Source organism: Coccinella septempunctata, chromosome 8 (genome assembly GCF_907165205.1).
Source record: "Coccinella septempunctata chromosome 8, icCocSept1.1, whole genome shotgun sequence".
In the NCBI taxonomy this organism is placed as follows: domain Eukaryota; kingdom Metazoa; phylum Arthropoda; class Insecta; order Coleoptera; family Coccinellidae; genus Coccinella; species Coccinella septempunctata.
In genome coordinates, this window is record NC_058196.1 from 25,273,651 (window position 1) to 25,291,070 (window position 17,420).

The 17,420-nt window shown below is 35.5% G+C and overlaps 2 protein-coding genes across 3 annotated transcripts; one reads left to right on the forward strand and one right to left on the reverse strand.

Moving 5' to 3' along the window:
* Nucleotides 1-169: 169 nt before the first annotated feature.
* Nucleotides 170-9,820, reverse strand: LOC123318746 (ras GTPase-activating protein-binding protein 2). Of its 2 annotated transcripts, none has more exons than XM_044905478.1 (7): nt 9,661-9,820; nt 9,186-9,304; nt 6,358-6,679; nt 4,233-4,479; nt 3,585-4,124; nt 3,251-3,498; nt 170-1,639 (listed from the first exon to the last, which is right to left on the reverse strand). In XM_044905478.1, exons 2-7 carry the CDS (start codon nt 9,281-9,283, stop codon nt 1,343-1,345), a joined length of 1,752 nt encoding a protein of 583 aa, XP_044761413.1. In that variant the 5' UTR covers nt 9,284-9,304; nt 9,661-9,820; the 3' UTR covers nt 170-1,342. The 2 variants fall into 2 exon arrangements, with proteins under 2 accessions (XP_044761413.1, XP_044761412.1); XM_044905477.1 differs by lacking the exon at nt 9,661-9,820 and adding an exon at nt 9,465-9,625.
* A 288-nt stretch (nt 9,821-10,108) lies between these two features.
* Nucleotides 10,109-16,278, forward strand: LOC123319168. The gene is made up of 15 exons (XM_044906028.1): nt 10,109-10,724; nt 10,801-11,060; nt 11,116-11,409; nt 11,528-11,701; nt 12,580-12,759; nt 12,813-12,949; nt 13,054-13,195; nt 13,416-13,667; nt 13,773-13,947; nt 14,367-14,550; nt 14,714-14,993; nt 15,125-15,284; nt 15,567-15,769; nt 15,832-15,972; nt 16,050-16,278. The coding sequence occupies exons 1-15, from the start codon at nt 10,154-10,156 to the stop codon at nt 16,203-16,205; spliced, it is 3,309 nt and encodes a 1,102-aa protein (XP_044761963.1). The 5' UTR covers nt 10,109-10,153; the 3' UTR covers nt 16,206-16,278.
* The last annotated feature ends 1,142 nt before the right edge of the window (nt 16,279-17,420 follow it).

The window sequence follows — 17,420 nt, forward strand, 5'->3', positions numbered from 1 at the left end:
AAGATATATTTTTTCTTTTAAATTCTTCGAATCCGCAGTGTAATAGAGCTTGATAATCGAAAGAAGACAAACAACTAATGCGTTGAGCAATTAATTTCAATGTAGTTTTTTGTCCTTGAAAACGTGGCTTGTTTGTCCTTAGAATGTGAAGCTATCCAAAGAAATGACCTTTCTTTTTTAAATAAATTTTATTTTAAGGTTTGTACAAAACAAAATAATAGTTTTAGGTTATCAGGCAGATTTCACTGAAAGAATCAATAAAAACAAAGGATGGATAAAAAACAATGTCAGTCAACAAGAAAAAATACAATTTAATTTTTATCAAGATCAGGCATCAACTTTCAGAGACTCTCAGAATTCTTTTTTCGACTTGCGCGGATACTCTAAGATATTTCAATTTGCTATGTTAATCATGTTAAAGCTATGTATCGATTTTCATCGATCTGTACATTTTCTTCAGGTATTCGATCGAAAAGCTGAAAAGTTGAGTCCCGATCGGTTTGTTTATTGACTAAATTTTTCATTATAAATTACATTGTATTCTTTACAATAAAAATAATTTAAGTTCGAATCTGGATAAAATTAAGATGAAAAAACAATTGACTGAAAACTAAGAATTTTTAATATTGCATGATATAATCGCGAATAACTTTTTAAAAACTATTCCTCAATATTATTAATTGAAGGGAAAATGCACTTTACAATATGAATTTGGCGTACAATAATATACATAGTACATTAAGATAATTGATTCCAATCAATTCAGATTCATAAAAAACATTAGCTTCCAAAGTGTATTACCTATTAAGGTTTCTTCACTGAAATTTCCCTGATGATCGATAAAAACAAAAAGTCCACTCGGAAATCAATAAAAAATTGCTTTCACTATATATATGAACAACAATACTAGATCAATTCATCAAATCTGTAAAATGGATTTTTGCTATAGTGAAATCACTCAACTCGCGAAATGAATATTATACTAAAAAAAATTATCACACATCAGAAATCAATCCTTTCGCTTGAGAGATTCCACGATGTAAAACGGTTTTAGGGAGGGGGGGAAAATGCTTCAGCTATGGTCCTCTATTGGCACTACCTTTTCACTTTTCAGACTTGGAAAACACTGTACAATTTACGTACACTAGATTTTGTCCACACAAAATGTTGTTTATTCTGTTGCGATAATAAGGATAGTAACGGAACATACATCCGTTGTTGTTAAATCTTAAGATATTATTAAGTCTTTAATTGCCAATAAGCTAATGGCTCACAAATGAAAATTTTTTTTGTTTTAGTTGAAACCGCCGATAAGCCGCCGGCCGCCTCAACGTTTGCTCTCCTAGCGGCGGTTGTTATATGTGGTGTTGTTATTGTTGTTGCCGTTGTTCGGACCGCGGTTGGTCGGGCCGTTCCTGTTGTTGTAGGCGGGTCTGTTCTGCTGCGTGCCTGGATTTCCGTTTCCGTTGGTGCCGTTACGATTTGGACCGCTAGGACCCCTTCGCGGCGCGTTGTTGTCCCTGTCGCGGTTCCTGTTGTCGTTGTTGGGCCTTCCGCCGTACGACGGACGGTCCTTCGTCTTTTTCTCCTCGACGTTTAAGGGCGTGGCGCCTTCCTTACCTTTCGGGAAGTAGATGGGCTGTAAGCAGAAAAAGCTTAAATAAGTCCTGATCTTGCTACTTTTGGTAGGTTATCCATGTAAATTTGCAAATTTCATGTGTGTGAAGTTGGCACAGCACTTTTCGATTTTCGAAAAAAAAAAAAAAATTTGTGCTGAATTGTGCTAGGTTTGAGCCGTTGAATTTTTTTTTTCTACACGGTTCTCACAATATTTCACAAAATGTATAGAATGGGCCAGCCCAGCACTTATTGAAAAAAATGAGTTTTGGCGACTGAAACAGGTTGTGACAAATTCAATAGTTTGCACTTGGAAAGTTCACATGATTTAAAAGAAAAAAAATATTTTGAGCTCATCAGTGGATTCTACGTAAAAAAGTGCCTGCAGAAGGTTCAAGTTTCAGATTTGTAACTTCAAAGACAAAAAAGTTATAAGAACTTTAGAAAATTGTCAAACTCAAAAACGAAGTATCGTAGGAGGCTGCGGTTTTCATCATTCTTTGTTTTTCCGAAAAAGAGCTCGGAAATGTGTCATCCGTTTTCTTCTAGCTGCTATAGTTCTCGAGATCCTCTCAGTAGACAACGAATTTTGCCCATCCTGTACAGTGTTGTACCGTTCGAATTTTTGAAGTCCCTCTTATCTCCCGGAAAATCGAAAATGAAGAAAAAAGTTAGCCCAGCACTTTTGTTTATTCTTCTCAAAAATTAGTTGAAAAATTTGTACTGACTTGTGCTGTTAATATATTTTCTCGAACATTCGTTGGATTTTCCGGGAAATGTGCTACATTTATTCCGTTGAGATTTTTCAGAAAAAACTTCAAACTTTTCCTTTAAATGATGGATATCAGCAAAATTGTCTGAAAATTAGTATATATAGCAACAGGCCTACCGTTGAGGTTGGCAACCCTACATGCACAACTCACGACTATCAGTTATTATTATTATTATATTAGGCCTGTTGCCATATAAACCGATTTTCAGACAATCTAGATCTTGTTGAATCCACCATTTGAAGGAAAAATTGAAAGTTTTTCTGAAAATCTCAAAGGCACAAATCAGCACAAATGTAGCACAACTATATAAAAAAAATTCAACTGCAAAAACACGAAAGTGCTGGGCTAACTTTTTTCCAAAATCTCAGTTTTTCTAAAAACTAGAATGATTTTCGTGAAAATTTCAAAGGCACAAGTTAGCACACTTGTAGCACAATTGTTCACGAATGTTTTCAAGTGCTGGGCTAACTTTTTTTTTAATTTCAAGATTTCCCAGAAAATCCGACGAATGTTTGAGAAAATATTTACGGCACAAGCCAGCACAAATTTTTCCACTAATTTTTGAGAAGAAAAAATAAAAGTGCTGGGCTAACTTTCCGAGAGATGAGAGGGAACTTGCAAAAATTCAAACGGCACAATATTTTATATGCATAGCACAACCTGTTTCAGTGTTTCAATAAGTGCTGGGCTGCCCATTCTAAACTTTTTGTGAAATATTCTGAGAACCGTGTAGAATTAAAAAAAAAATTTCAACGGCACAAAGCAGCACAAACCTAGCACAATTCAGCACAAAATTTTTTTTCGAAAATCGCCAACTTCGCACATGCAAATTTCCGTATCTCCTGAAAAAAATCACTCACCCTTGCCGCGAGACAATTCTGCACCCCCTGGATGGTTTCGAAGGTGATGAAACCGTAATTCGGCGGTATTCTGCCACCGGCCATGCCGTTCTTGTTGGGACCCCTGCCGTGCACCCTAAGATCGACGATGATGCCGAAATCGGTAAACACCTCCCTAAGTTCGTCCTCTGTAGCGTTGTGCGGCAGATTTCCGAGGAAAAGCTGGTTGCTGTCGGAGTAACTGCCGGACTGGCTCTTCCTCCTGTCGTCTGCAAAAAAAAGAACGTTAATTTTACTCCCACGATGGGGCGACGGTTATCCAATGGGGGTAAAACTCCCAGGACAAAGTTCTCACCTCCACCCTCGTCGTTTCTGCCGCCGGACATCCTGTTCGAATCCTGTCGCGGCATGCGGGCGTTCTGCGGTCCGTTGCGGTTGTTCCTGTTCATGTTCCTACCGGGCTGGTTGAAAGTGGGCGAAACCGGTTTGGGCTGGTACGATTGGTTAGGGGTTACGGGAGCCTGGGGAGGTTGCTGCTGCTGCTGCAATATCTGTTGTTGCTGCGGCTGCTGCTGTTGCGCGGGTTGGGGTTGCGGGGGAGAGGTCTGGACGGTGGCGGCGGGCGGGTAAGTGGTCGATTTGAGTAGGTTAGCGTAGGTCTTGGGTTCGTTAGAGGGGGAAGCCTGGTCGACGGAAAAGTCCTGCTGTTCCGGCTCAGGCTCGACGGCCTCGACGAACGCCGGCCTCGGTTCCTCGACCTGCTCGACGAGGGCCTCTTCCATAACGGCCGGTGGGCTGCTGCTCGGAACAACGATGTTCGAATGCATCACCGGGATCTGGGCGGGCGGTATGTTTTGCGGGGCGCTCATCACCGGGCTCGGAATTTGCGCTTGTGCTGAAATTAAGAGAAGAACTGTAACGAATCGTGTTTTCCCACTCGGTCGTCCGGTTTTGACGGATCGTCATTTTTAACGATTCGCCATGTGTTGAACAGGTTACTCACCGGAAATTATGTTGATTTCCTCGGGATGAAGGGCGCCGTTTACTTGGGCAACAGGTTGCGGCGGCATTACATGCTGAGGGGGCTGGGCGGGGATGTGAGGAACGGGTTGCATCCCTGGTTGCAGTGGAGCGTTAGCGTTGAAGAAGGGTATGACCTGAGGCGGTTGCTGTTGGGGAACCTCGGAGATGACGGGGCACTCCTGATTGGCCTCTTCCTCAGGTTCAGAGCACGTCTCGGCTTCGCACTCCTGACATAACGAAAAAAAAATGTTGAAATTCAACACCAATCAAAGCATGACGTTGAACATTTGGAGTTATAACAAACTTAGTTTTACTTCTAATTTCGACGTTTAATGAAATTCAGTTTCTACAACCTCCTCAATCGAATGATTTAGATGACCGTGATAAATATGTTGAGATGACTTAACAAATTTGTTCTGAAATATGAAAATTTCTATATAATAACTGTAGTACTGCTTGTTAGTATGATTGGCCCAAACGATACTTCGACCTGTTTCGGCTTAATAAAACCTCCGAATAGAGCTAAATTTCCACCAAGATTTTCCAGCTCTATAGCGCCATATAAATCAGGTAAGACAAACAGACAATTTGTTGTCCTGCCATAGGTTTGGAACCATGGTACCCATAATCTAAGTTAGTCAAGTGCTAGACGAAGTTTCTAATCCTAACTGGGGTATATACGTCTGATCAATTAGTACTGCAACATCATTTACCGATTCGGTCTCATCGTCGAAGACCTCTGAAATTTCCGGTTCAGTCGCATCGTATCCTTCTTCATTGACTGATTTGATCCGACTGTCAATGTTCCCCTCGTAGGTACACTCGTCTTGAACCCACTCAGACCACGTTCTAATCTCACTATAGTAGGGGCTGTAGATTTTATGCTCTCTTATTTGAATGAATTTCGAACTCCGGCATGTTTTCTTCAATACCTGACATGAATAATGAAAAAAAAAAAAAAAGAAAACTAAGCTTTGATTCACGTAAACTTCAATTCAACCAGGACGAATCACATTTTCCCCCAAGACGATCAATTCTAACACTGAGACAGGTCTATATACAGGATGTTTTCAAAGGAGAGTATTTTTTTACATAAGGTTGAACTCAACGAACCCACAAAAATCACTTATATATAATATTCAAGATGCCGGAGTAATCTTCCCTTGAATTACGATGCGATTGAATTGAATTTTGAGTGAGATATTTGAAAACAGTGTAGAGAAATCTCAGTGTATCGATAGTGCTTACGACATTACACGTTGACAAAGTGCTATTACTGCTGTCGTATTTTTATGTCAATCGTGACTGTGCAGACACAAAACTAGAGGTAACAACTTTGAACAAGAAAAAGACTGTGGTGACTCGACTGTGGTTTCGACCTTCTGTTAAAAAAGACTCACCTTCAAAAACCCTACATAAGATTAACATTTTGGACTGAAAGAAATCAATGTGATAACCTTGAGATTAAAATGAAAGGTAGAAAATATAAAAAGGAAAATATTGCGATAACTGAGGGGTTCAGAGCCGAAGTGAACCAAGTCCATTCAGCCTAGTTTCGAGATGAATGGCTTAGAAGTTGTTTATCACCAATTAATTCAAAAGTGACTTCTTTAGATTTTAAAAGGTTAGAATGTAAGCATAAGCTTACATAAGAATAATAATAAATAAAGAAGTCACTCTTGAATTAATTGGTGATAAACAACTTCTAAGCCATTCATCTCAAAATTAGGCTGAATGGACTTGGTTCACTTCAGCTCTGAACCCCTCAACTATGATATTATCTTCATGTTAATAAAGTTACTATTTTACGTACGTTATTTTTATGTTATGTGTTGTTATTTGTTATTCATTTTAATGTTTAGTTTATTCGTTTACTTTTATCGTAGTATTTACTTAGAATTAGTATAACTTTTCTAGATTTAATGAAACCGACAGAAAGTATATTGTAACAAACTTTTCAGAACTCCAAATGTCAACTAGACGGTTTTAATGAATCATACCATTTTTAAGTGTGTTACCTGGAATATGATTCTTCCAAACCTACAGTTTCATCAATTTTAGAAATGCTGAAAAATACGAAAAACATAAATATAAAAGGCACTCACCTCATCGGATATTATCTCGTCCTGGTAGCGGAAGATGTCGTTGTGCACATAATACTTCTTGGGGGCCTGGGCGGCCAGGACGAACGTCTGGGTGAAACGTCGCATCGGCTGTCCGGCGTTGGACAGCTCCCCAGTCACCTGCACCACGACGCCGCCGCCCAAGGTGGCCTGAGAGTCGACCTGGGTGATCTTGGCATGGCAGTCCCTGAAGTTCAATTGCTGAATCTTCAGGTGGATGGCCTTCTGACCGATCACCGGGGTTGGTTCGCGATTTGAAGGATCAAGACCCCCGTGCACGAAGGAGGATTGGTTGTTGTAAAACCTGAAACGAATCGACGACACGGATGAGCAAGGCTTGAAGGTTTCTTTTTTAATTGGGAACTATGAAAATCGAGATAAGTCACAATGTAGATTTGAAAGGTACGTTACAAAGAGGACACCATACGCATACAACGATATAGAAAACACTAGTTTCTTGTTTCATTGATATTTTCAAAATTTTTCGCAATTTTTAAACGGTATGCCACAAATGCTGAAGGAAAAAAGCCTTGCTCTCATTAAATCCAAAGCCTTTTGAACAATCTTTAGCCAATTTCACTTCTTTGACTGGAAATCAGAAAATGAATTACCCGAGACGATACACTTTCGTCTACCTACCTAGAGAAAAGTCTAGGTAGGTCTAGGAATCTAAACAACATCGAATATGTTCTAACTTCAATTGAGCTTATTCGGAATTTCAAGAGAGCACTGAGAGCAGCTTCAATACTTCACTCAACTGTATAAATTGACTGACTGTAGCCACAAGCTGGAAGAATCGTTGGCAGTCAACCTTTGTATCAAATTTTGTCGACTTATCTCCACTACTTTAAGCGAAAGACGTCTTGAGGTGACACTACTCGTTGTTCGCCCTCCAAATATATCAAATCGTAAACCGAGAAAATTTATTGATTTTTTTTTCATTATACTCAGAATTTTCTCAATTAATAAAAATCGCAGATTTTCGCATGCCCTAAAAACTCAAACGGTAATAATTCTAGAGGAGGTTCATAACTATCGAAATTGTAGACATTATATTTCAGTATTTCTTTACTGACCTCATATTGCAATTATGCTTAGATCTGAATTTGAATACTTTCAAGAAATCTTTGCGAACAATAGCAAATGGCGTATTATCAATTAACAAAACGTAATTCAAAGAATGAAAAATATTTACCATCGAAGTAACAACAAAATATTTATAAACTTCTTTCCATTCCTCTTTTGTACCATTCGAAAACAACATAAAAATGCTCGTAATTTGAGATTGACATTGATAGCCCCAAAAACATAATGATCCATAAAATGCATATATTTATTCGAGGATTTTTAATTCATTTCATATTCGAAAATACCGTACTTTAAATTAAGAAGGACAACTGTGTCCTTGGCTAGGAAAGAAACGCTTAAATCCAAAAAAATTAAATTACATCATTCTCATTACGAGTTTTACGAACCAATACAGGTGTTTCTCCATCAAAGTAGCACCTTCAGGTTGATAAAGGTAAGATTTTAGTGTAGTGAGCAATAATTCACAAAAGTCTTCTACAAAAACCATAATTGAATTTATGCAAAATACATTTAAGTGCAGTTGTATCCATTGAAAACATTTTCATTGGTAATTTTAATAAAGAACTTGGAATCATCTCTTCTATACGAGAAATGAGGACGATGATGTTACTCTTAAAACACTGCAATCATAATTTGTAATTCAGTGTTCTCTTTTATTTCATTTTCTGATCAAAATTCAAGAAGTGAATAAATTATGGGGATTATTATAATTATAGACGAGATGAATGAATTATCAAAGCGAATTAAAAATGAAAATAGGAAAAAATCAGTTGACTGAAGATTCAGAAGCTACCAAAATAAGGTTTTCTTCAGGCTTCTTGTAACATCACCAAACGTAGACTTTTTATAGCGACGGATAATTACCGTGCAACTGATTAATTTAATTGGATACCACAAATGGGCATCACATGAATTATTCACGTTACGATGTAAAAGGGGTTATATTCAGTTATAGACTCTCAAGCTACTAAAATAATTTACTTAAGTAACAAAGAAATAATTATATAGAAATACGAGAAGTGATTTGAAAAAAAATGGAAAAGATATACCTATAAATTTATTCAATTTTTAATGGAGAATTCGATCTTTCAGTGTGTTTTCCAAAAATATTACCCCAAATCCAAAAAATAAGCTACGAACAATTGTTTTAGGGACGCGATCTACTGCGCAAGCGCAGTTTAGTAGCTGTACCACGCGGTTCCGTAGGAATTTACCGGTAAAAATAAAATTACATAATATTACAGACTTGTACTGAAATAGGAATATTTCAAAAAGGGGAAAAATTTACTAGTCCTTAATATAATCTATAATTCTAAGAAAAACAAGTTGTTAATCAAGTTTGAATATGCAATCAATGAGTGATATAAACCATCGCAATTTTTAATTCAATAATTGCCATATGCAGCCCTCACTGATCCAATATATTAAGATTAAGAACATTTATTCTTCCTGTTTTACAATTAGAAAATAGAAAGCCATTACTCACACCTTCCTTAATGGATATAGATACCTAACATAATTTTGGAAGAATGGTTTTCGCTCTTAAAAAGTAGCTACAAAAAGGATCCAGTATAAAATAATAATTATTGCATGTACCTCTTTGTAGCAGAGGTATGAATCACCTTTGTATCGATAAGCAATCAGAAACTTATTCTATCATTGTGAATTGAATAACTCTTTGATAATGCATCATTTTAAAGAGAAAAAATAGAAATACTCACCGATGGAGATGGTTGGGGGCTTGATGCATAAGAGTATAGTACTGTCGTACAAATTCCCTGCCAACACTTTGTGGGGAAGGTGGTGCTTCCATGACCATAGTTTGCAATATTTTGTCGAACTATAAACAAAAACACGTGTCATAAGGCACAAAGTAAATAACGTCAATTGAATAATTAGCAAACGACGTCCAAAATTCAAGAATATATAACAAAGACTTCATCTACCAGAGACACATGTACTAAAATTTGCAAAAATACTAGAAAATATCGAAGAAATACCATTTCGTGAGACTGTTTGAGAATAATCGAATTAAAAATTCCAAATATTAGACGAGTGCTGAAAGAAAAAGGTTAGTACAGAAGTGTGCAAAATGCGCGATGCTGAATTTAGCATACACGGTTTCAGTCAAAACCGGCTTCCTTATCAGTCAAATTTATAAAAAGGGCACGTGAAAAAACATAAACAAAAACTCACCTTTAAAAATATCCAAAATGGCGAAACACCAGTGATAGCTGTTTATCAAATATTTTGAAAGAAAAAATTCACAATGATTACAAATCTACACGGGTGTAAACTTCACTGCAGTTGAAGATAATGAATTTGGTGGCGCTTTCAAGGTTAAAGAAGTCTCGAACGAGTCATAGGTACATTGACGCGCCTGCGCTAAATGTGTTTCCGGTTCGAGATTAAACGTTTTCTTTGAATATTCCGCCTCAGTTTAATGAAAATTATAAATAAATTTTTGAAGATTGCATTTTTTTCATCCTGTTCGTTGGTTAAGAACTCATAAAATGTGATAACTTCAGTTATTACTGATTGAAGTATATAAGTTAGTTAAATAGTTTTACATGAAGATACTTGAATTGTTTTTCATATTCGAAATTCTGTGCAGATTAGAACACGCTGCGCAATGCGCATGAAAGATGAAAACAAAACAAACCTAACCCTAAAAATTCAAAACTAAACAATGGATTTTTGGTATTATTTTCAGCTGCAAAAAGAGAAGTTGAAAAATGTTCCTAGTTCAAAAATAACTGAACTAATCGACGATGAAGGAAGAATTGTTTCAGATTGTGAATTCTTCGAGTCTTTTCGAGAACATTTACCGTTCACGCCAGAAGAATTTTGGCAATCAGCTGTTCATAGTATTAAGGAATGTAGGAAAGATGAAAACATCCAAATAAATGATTCAATGAAACAATATATTTTAATCCTAATAAGCTTTTATACTGACAAAAATTTCAAATTAGATAATTCAGAAAGCGCATCTCTATTAGCTGGTGAATTTTATTTTCACCTCTTGAACTTGATTGGATCGAAATGTTTTGAAGGCTATATATACCAAAATGTGCTTATTTGTCTCTCTACAGAATTTGAGCATAATCGTCGAAATATCCAATGTCACTTAGTCTTAAAAGCCATGAGGCAGTTTTTCAAAAATGAAATATTGCCAAATACGCATTTGCAAACAACATTATTCCAGCTATGTCATATGATAGAAAATAAAAGTGATAAGGTATATTCAGAATATTCAAAAGGTTAGATGGAAGTTATATTTTATCTAGTTATGTATTACTGAGGACTTGGGTAGAATTATTAGAGATGTTTTTTTAGATGATAGTGTTGATGCAACTCATGAGGCTTTCTATTGTATTAAAACTTTGTCAACTATAAACTGGCCATCTAAATCACAATTCATGGTGAATTATGCTCTTCTTCATGGGATGATATCTGATCATCATTCTGAACAACTGAAGAAAAACTTCAGAAATTTAATTATGGATCTCAAATCCACCCTCAGGAGAGAAAATTTCAGCAATTTCCAAAACGTTTTTTTATATATTGTAGTAAAATCCAAAATATTTGATGCATTGGTGAGTTTGTATCTTACCAACCTTGAAATATTTGTAGCATACATTTAAATTTCAGGAAGCTAACAAGATAATGCTCATATTGGGTGAACAGTTTTTCAAAGAAACAATTTTCAAATTGACAACGATGGGAGTATCAAAAAACGTAACAAATAAAAACAATATTTTGAGGCTTTTCGCTGTACTTCTTGAACATTTGCCAACAAGTTATTATGAACAGTCCAAATTGGAGGTCTTCATACAAACAGTATTCAATATTTTGGTAATGAATTGTATCAACAACGATGAAGCAATTTCCTTGGTTTCTAAAATTTGTCTTGTCAACAAGCCATTCATCAAAAAACAATTTGAGGTTTGTAGAATTGTTTCACTATCATATGTTGCACAACTCGTTTGAATTCAAAAACCGAATGCAAACTTTTCACGTCAATTAAACATATGAAAATTTAAATGCCGCATATTAATTACAGGTCTTACTCAGCAGTCCAACTGAATATGTTTACGTAGAAAATAGCCTACCAACTTTCTGTATGAAGTTCAACATACACTGGGTGAACAGAGTGAGAAATAGAAATATAGTACTCATAATTTTGAGAATATTGAGTATTACTTATAGCAACAACTCCGATAAGGATTACGCAGGTGTGAGTATTTAGTACCCTCAAAAATCCTCTGCATTTTATTTCTCTACATGCATTCTCGCAGCATTTTGTTGAACCAACGAAAAATACAATAAAAAGCTATCGGGAATTGTTGAGAATTAGTGGTTAGGAAAAATATACTTGAAATGAATTAGAGAGAAATATTAGAGATTTCTCGAGATTCAATTGTCTTCTTGAAGCATAATGTTGGTTGTTTGAATTTTTTCCCTAAATAAGAAATTGACTGCGAAACAATTATACAGGTTGTTTTTAAAAGTGAATTTTTCATAAGGTAGAACTACAGAAACAAGCCGACAATAGGCTGTGTTAGATGCACAGACATAATTCTCATTTATTTGAATTCTGAATCTACGTCCTCCGCAACGGTTTTCGTGATAATTTTTTCAGAATTTTTTTTTTCTAAATACGAAGGGGCGTATAACAAGCGCCTTTAAGCTCCGAAGGAGCTGAAGCTTGCAAACACAAGCATGGATGCAGTGAATAAATTTTTATCAACCGTTTTTATCTCAAATCGCACGATACAGCAATTTTTTTTAATTATTTAGTATGTACTGAACCATTGTAAACTATGACGGTTCAGTCATCTGTTTCATTTTCCTGAGGCCAGCGTCGTCATCCACAGTGCCGTACTTGAAATTCAATGAAATCCCATCGAAAATTTAGGGGTTGATAACTCCGCCATCTTGAATATTTTATGTAGGCGATTTTTTATGGAATTTTTTATTTTGATGAGTTCTATCTTATGTCAGAAAGAAGACTCACCAGTGAAAATACCCTGTATAGTTGCATTCATTCCAAAGTAGGCGGTTAACTATGCTGGCCTTAAAGTGAGAATAAGACCTAATTTGAGTCAAATGTAGATACTTGCAATGCTGGCCAACGAAGCGGATCCTAGCGATATGAAAATGTCTATTCCAATTTTGCTTAATTTATATACAAAGTCAAAAAGTGAAATGTCTAAACATGTTAGCGACAAGGTCATAGAAATCATGTACAATATGGCAATTCACAATTCGTCTGGCTCAAGTGATTTTGTAAAGGTGAGTTAGCCTGTTTGATGAAGTTTTTTTTTATGACACATTTTATCACGCAGACTCTTTTTCAACTCGCTGTAGAGCCAACAGAAGAAATTCTTCCGTTTAAGACTGAGTATATAAGTAGTCTTACCACACATATTCTAAATGATAACAAGATATTCATCACCAAAGCCTATGAATTGAAGTTATTAGAGTAAGTTTTCTTATTTTACTGTTTACTGGGCTGTTTTTTTAACTTTGTAACCATGCATATGCTTCTTAATTAAGATATGTATAAAAAAAGAATCTCTTTTGTAGATCCAATAACATAAAAAGACTGATAAATGAAATAATTAGGGGGGATTACGATTGCCTAAAGTTAACTTGTGCAGTCTTGGAGAAATCTCAGAATCCACAGGGGGAACAGCTCATTTACCATATAATGGCTAAATCTTCTTTGGCAAGTGACTTTTTTTCCTCATTCTAATTCTACAAATATTGTTTCATTATTTGTATTTTTAAGTTTTTTCTCATTTCTCAATTGGCTGTCGATTTATTCTTATTTCATTTCCGTAAAAGGAAATTAATTTCAGTAGAAAATTAACTTGTTTTTGCTATCCTTGATTTAATTCACTATCAAATAAAACGAAAACTATCACGAATTGAAGTTCATATTTCAGCTGTCTGAAGCGAAATATACCGGTGATTTACTATTCATCGTCAATTGTGGCCTTAAGTATTTCATCACATACAAAAGGAACATAAATTTGACGACTACTCAACACACCAATCTTAAGGAGTTCAAAAAACTGCTTTGGGATCGTATTCAAAAATTCACTCTTCCTTACAATTCTGTTGGTGTGGGATTCGACGTGTTAAGATCTTTATCGGAGTTGTTGAAGGAAAGCCTTGATTTTCAAGTGTTTTTTCAGGTAATTATGAGGTATCTTTTATTCGGAAAGATCACATTTCCATTGCTATGAAAAATGTGCTAAATGTGATCCAATTGTATTCTATCTACGTTAAATTCCTTACAGTCTGTCAATTCGGAGTTGAAAGCTGCTCTACTGAAACTACCCGAGGAATGTAATGTGGTACCTATAATGTATTCCGTTGAATTGATTTCCGATAAAAATTATATAATTCCTGAAGATACAATTGACGTTTTGCAAACAGCAATAGAGAAAATATCCGAAGCATCTAAAAGTCAAGGTATGTCAGAGAAATCGTGTGATTTGTTAGTCGAACAGATTTTCCACAAATGGTTATTTAATTTGGCAAGTAATTACTACTTCTTGTTGAAAGAAAACTTTAAATTTTTCTAATATCTCATTAATAATCTTGAAATTTTTTGTAATATCGCAGGAATTGCTAGTTTTAAATCTGCAATTCGAAAAATAATGACCAGTAACTTGAAATTACAAAGCAGTAAACAGTTTGAGTAAAAATAAAATAGATAATAATTCAGCCGACTCGAGGTAATGGTGAATTCGAAGTAAAATTCAACTTGCAAATGACATGCAATAACTTTTCGGGGAATTCCATTCAGTACTAGTAATCTTTTGTTGAAATATCTTTCAAAGTCTAGAGGTATACAGGTATACAACCTTTTATGACAAAGATTCTTTCAGAGAATTCTGCAAATACTAAACATAAGGTTTATTATTATTGCTGCCTTACGTTTATGGTTAGGATGGCTATGAGTCACTCGAAAATGGGTAATAAAGTAATGGGCCTTTTAAAGTCTTCTCTGGATTCAGAAGACTGGGACTTTAAAATGAACGTCATGGATTTGATGTATGACTTGTGTACTTAGTGAGTATCTTACTGAGAAAAATATTACAGGAACTTATGACTGTATAATTGTTATGTTATTTATGATTATGATAATGCAAAAAAGCTCCTCTTTATGTTGAATAATAATTGAATGTTATAATACTCATTTTGTAATAGTACTAATCACATTACATTTTTTCAGTGTTGTTCATAACTTCGAAGAGTTTTTACAATATTCATTTCAAGATCTCAAATCTCTGAATCCCGCTGTCAAAAAACAGGCAGCGGTACATATTGAGCATTTTGTACGATTAGATTACTTGAAATTGACCATACAACAGTATTGCAAATTCATAAGTCTGCTTGGCGATCCCGTCATTGAGAAGGGCCTACAAAACCTTCTTTTGAATTTCGTCCTAATCAATCAGACAGTCGTGGAGAAATATTTTTTGCCACTTATAATGCACGTCAATTTTTATTCAGTAAGTATTGAATATGATTTTTTCTTTCAAAGTAAACAACACTTAAAACTACAACTTATTATTCAAGATTTCAATGATTTCAATAAGTTACTTGGCAACTTCCCAATTGAAAATCAAGAACATGTTTTTAGGTTCATCCTGTATGTCCAATGAGTCCTCAGTATATGCAGGACATGAATTGCTTGATAAGTGCTAACTTTAACAAATGGAAAGTTTTCTCTACCTTGTTCAGGTCTTTACCTCAACGATCCCAATTTCTTATTCTAACAGAGATCTGCAACACGTTTTTTGGTGAGTGGCAATTTGTTTGTGCCTACTTATAAGGAGAAATAATTCTCAATTGATTCAGGGTTCTTCTCACCTTATTAGCGATCTAAATAGTGAATTATGTAAAGATTACACCTTAACCTTAGAGTAAAGCCATCTTATTAGTAGACGGCGACCACGTGAACGCGATCTGCCAACGAAATTGTTCCTTTTTTACGTTTAAAGAACTTCGCGTGAATCCACTATTACTTTAAATATATTTAATTTTCAGATCAAAGTAATGAAATTAATTTTTCTTATTTTTAGACCAATTTATTCAAGGCGAAATGAAAATTGAAGATGGTATTTGGAATGTCTTGAGAGACGCAATATCTTTGTTCAAAATCATGGCATACAGTTCTCTTGATAATGTGAAATATGAGGTATTTTACGATAAAAGAATTAGCGAAATCAAGAAATATTTGATTGAAAAGAAAAATCTTCCATCAGATACCTCATCAAAATACCCAGTAAGTCTTATAGACATAATGTCGAGTTCATAATAGTTGAAAGTTTTAATTTTTCATTTAAGGAGGCGAAAGATACGGTTGAGAAAATAACTTATAAGCTTTTACACCTTTTGTTCTACACAGAAAATGAGCAGATTCTGAAAAATTATAAATTGAAATTATTCGAAGCCATTATGTTTTGGACCTATGATCTACTTCCTGACGTGAGTTTATTTCTAAAAATATGATTGTTTGTTGAAGAAACTGTGAAATATATGCTTATCGCTTTTTATTTTTACAGATTGCTGGAATCTGCAATTTGAGAAAGGATAATGTTTCAGAAAAAATATCGAATTATTACATGAAATTGGTATCGTTCTACAAAAATCACAAGCAGTGTTTGAATATATACGAGTATATCTCAGAATATAACGAAGCGAATCACCATTCAGGGTGATTCAATATAGGCAAAAAACCTTTGTACATAAGTTGAAATTGAAGTTTTATATTTCCGACTGAATAAAATCTAAAGCACCTAAATTTTATTGTTTTATTTCTCCAGGTGTGTCTGGGTATGGCAATTTCCGATATTCATTTTACTATTGAAACGTAATATAGTAATGTCAGGTTTTATTGTATATTAATCCAGCTCTTGTTTAAATGATCGTCAAGACCGAACGGCTGCAACGAGTTCCATAAAATTTTCAGCTTTATTACTAGAATAGTTGCTCTTTCAGAATATGTGTCATATTTCCATCTACGTTTATTCTTATTGAGAGATAATCGACTCCAAAGATGACTATCGAAAAATTTCCAAAAATATGGAATCAATTAAATGATCGTCAAGACCGAGTCAATATCATAGATATTACACATAATATCTTTGGTTAATATCGATCTGGATACAGCAGATTCAAAATTCGAATCTGTCTGACTCACATTACCGACAGAGGTGTTTAACGAATACCATCATCATCATCATTGCTGTATCCCGTTGCCGGGAATGAATCTACAAAAAACCCCAAAAAAAAAAGTGCGAACAGACTTATAATTTTTCAGGGCTAATTGCGACTGTGTGCTCTCCTATGACTGTAGAGACCCAATTGTGACCTACAGATCCTACCACATTCCGGGCATGGATGATAGTCACCAACCAGATCTGGCCGCCGCTGGTATCCTTCTCGAGTCTCCATTATAACTGTGTACCAAAGACCTTCACTGTGACCTGTCTAACGCTAGTTGTTCCCAGTTATGATTGGCATTAACTGATTTTAGAGATTGATGTAGTGTATCCTTAAACCGCTTATACTGGCCTCCTGGTTTCCGGCCTCCCTCAGTGAATTCGCCATATAGAGCTATTTCGGGGAGTCTTGTGTTTTGCATCCTCAGAATGTGGCCGCTCCATCTGAGTCGGGCCCTCGTTACTTCTCAATTGTTGTACAACTCGCGCGTTGCAAGACTTCTGCCTTCGAAACTTTGTGGAACCATCTGATGTGCATTATCTGTCTTAGATGACGTTGTTGCGTTTGTTCAAGCTGTTTAATATGTCGCCTGTAGGGCGTCCAGCTTTCGCTTCTGTAAAGAAGCGTTGGGAGGACCACTGCTTTGTAAACAGCTGTCTTGGTCTTCAGATTGAGGTCGTGATTTTGAAACACTCTGTCCTTCAGCTTCC

What these genes read in the sequence shown, in the direction of transcription:
- LOC123318746 (XM_044905477.1), bottom strand. An exon ending in GCCCCCAACCATCTCCATCG is followed by an intron (nt 6,680 to 9,185) that starts GTGAGTATTTCT and finishes GATTCGTTTCAG; the next exon opens with GTTTTACAACAACCAATCCT. An exon ending in ACGAGATAATATCCGATGAG is followed by an intron (nt 4,480 to 6,357) that starts GTGAGTGCCTTT and finishes TCGTTATGTCAG; the next exon opens with GAGTGCGAAGCCGAGACGTG.
- LOC123319168 (XM_044906028.1), top strand. Translation starts at nt 10,154, where the DNA reads ATGGATTTTTGGTATTATTTTCAGCTGCAAAAAGAGAAGTTGAAAAAT. An exon ending in TAATGGCTAAATCTTCTTTG is followed by an intron (nt 13,196 to 13,415) that starts GCAAGTGACTTT and finishes TTCATATTTCAG; the next exon opens with CTGTCTGAAGCGAAATATAC. An exon ending in TGCACGTCAATTTTTATTCA is followed by an intron (nt 14,994 to 15,124) that starts GTAAGTATTGAA and finishes ACATGTTTTTAG; the next exon opens with GTTCATCCTGTATGTCCAAT.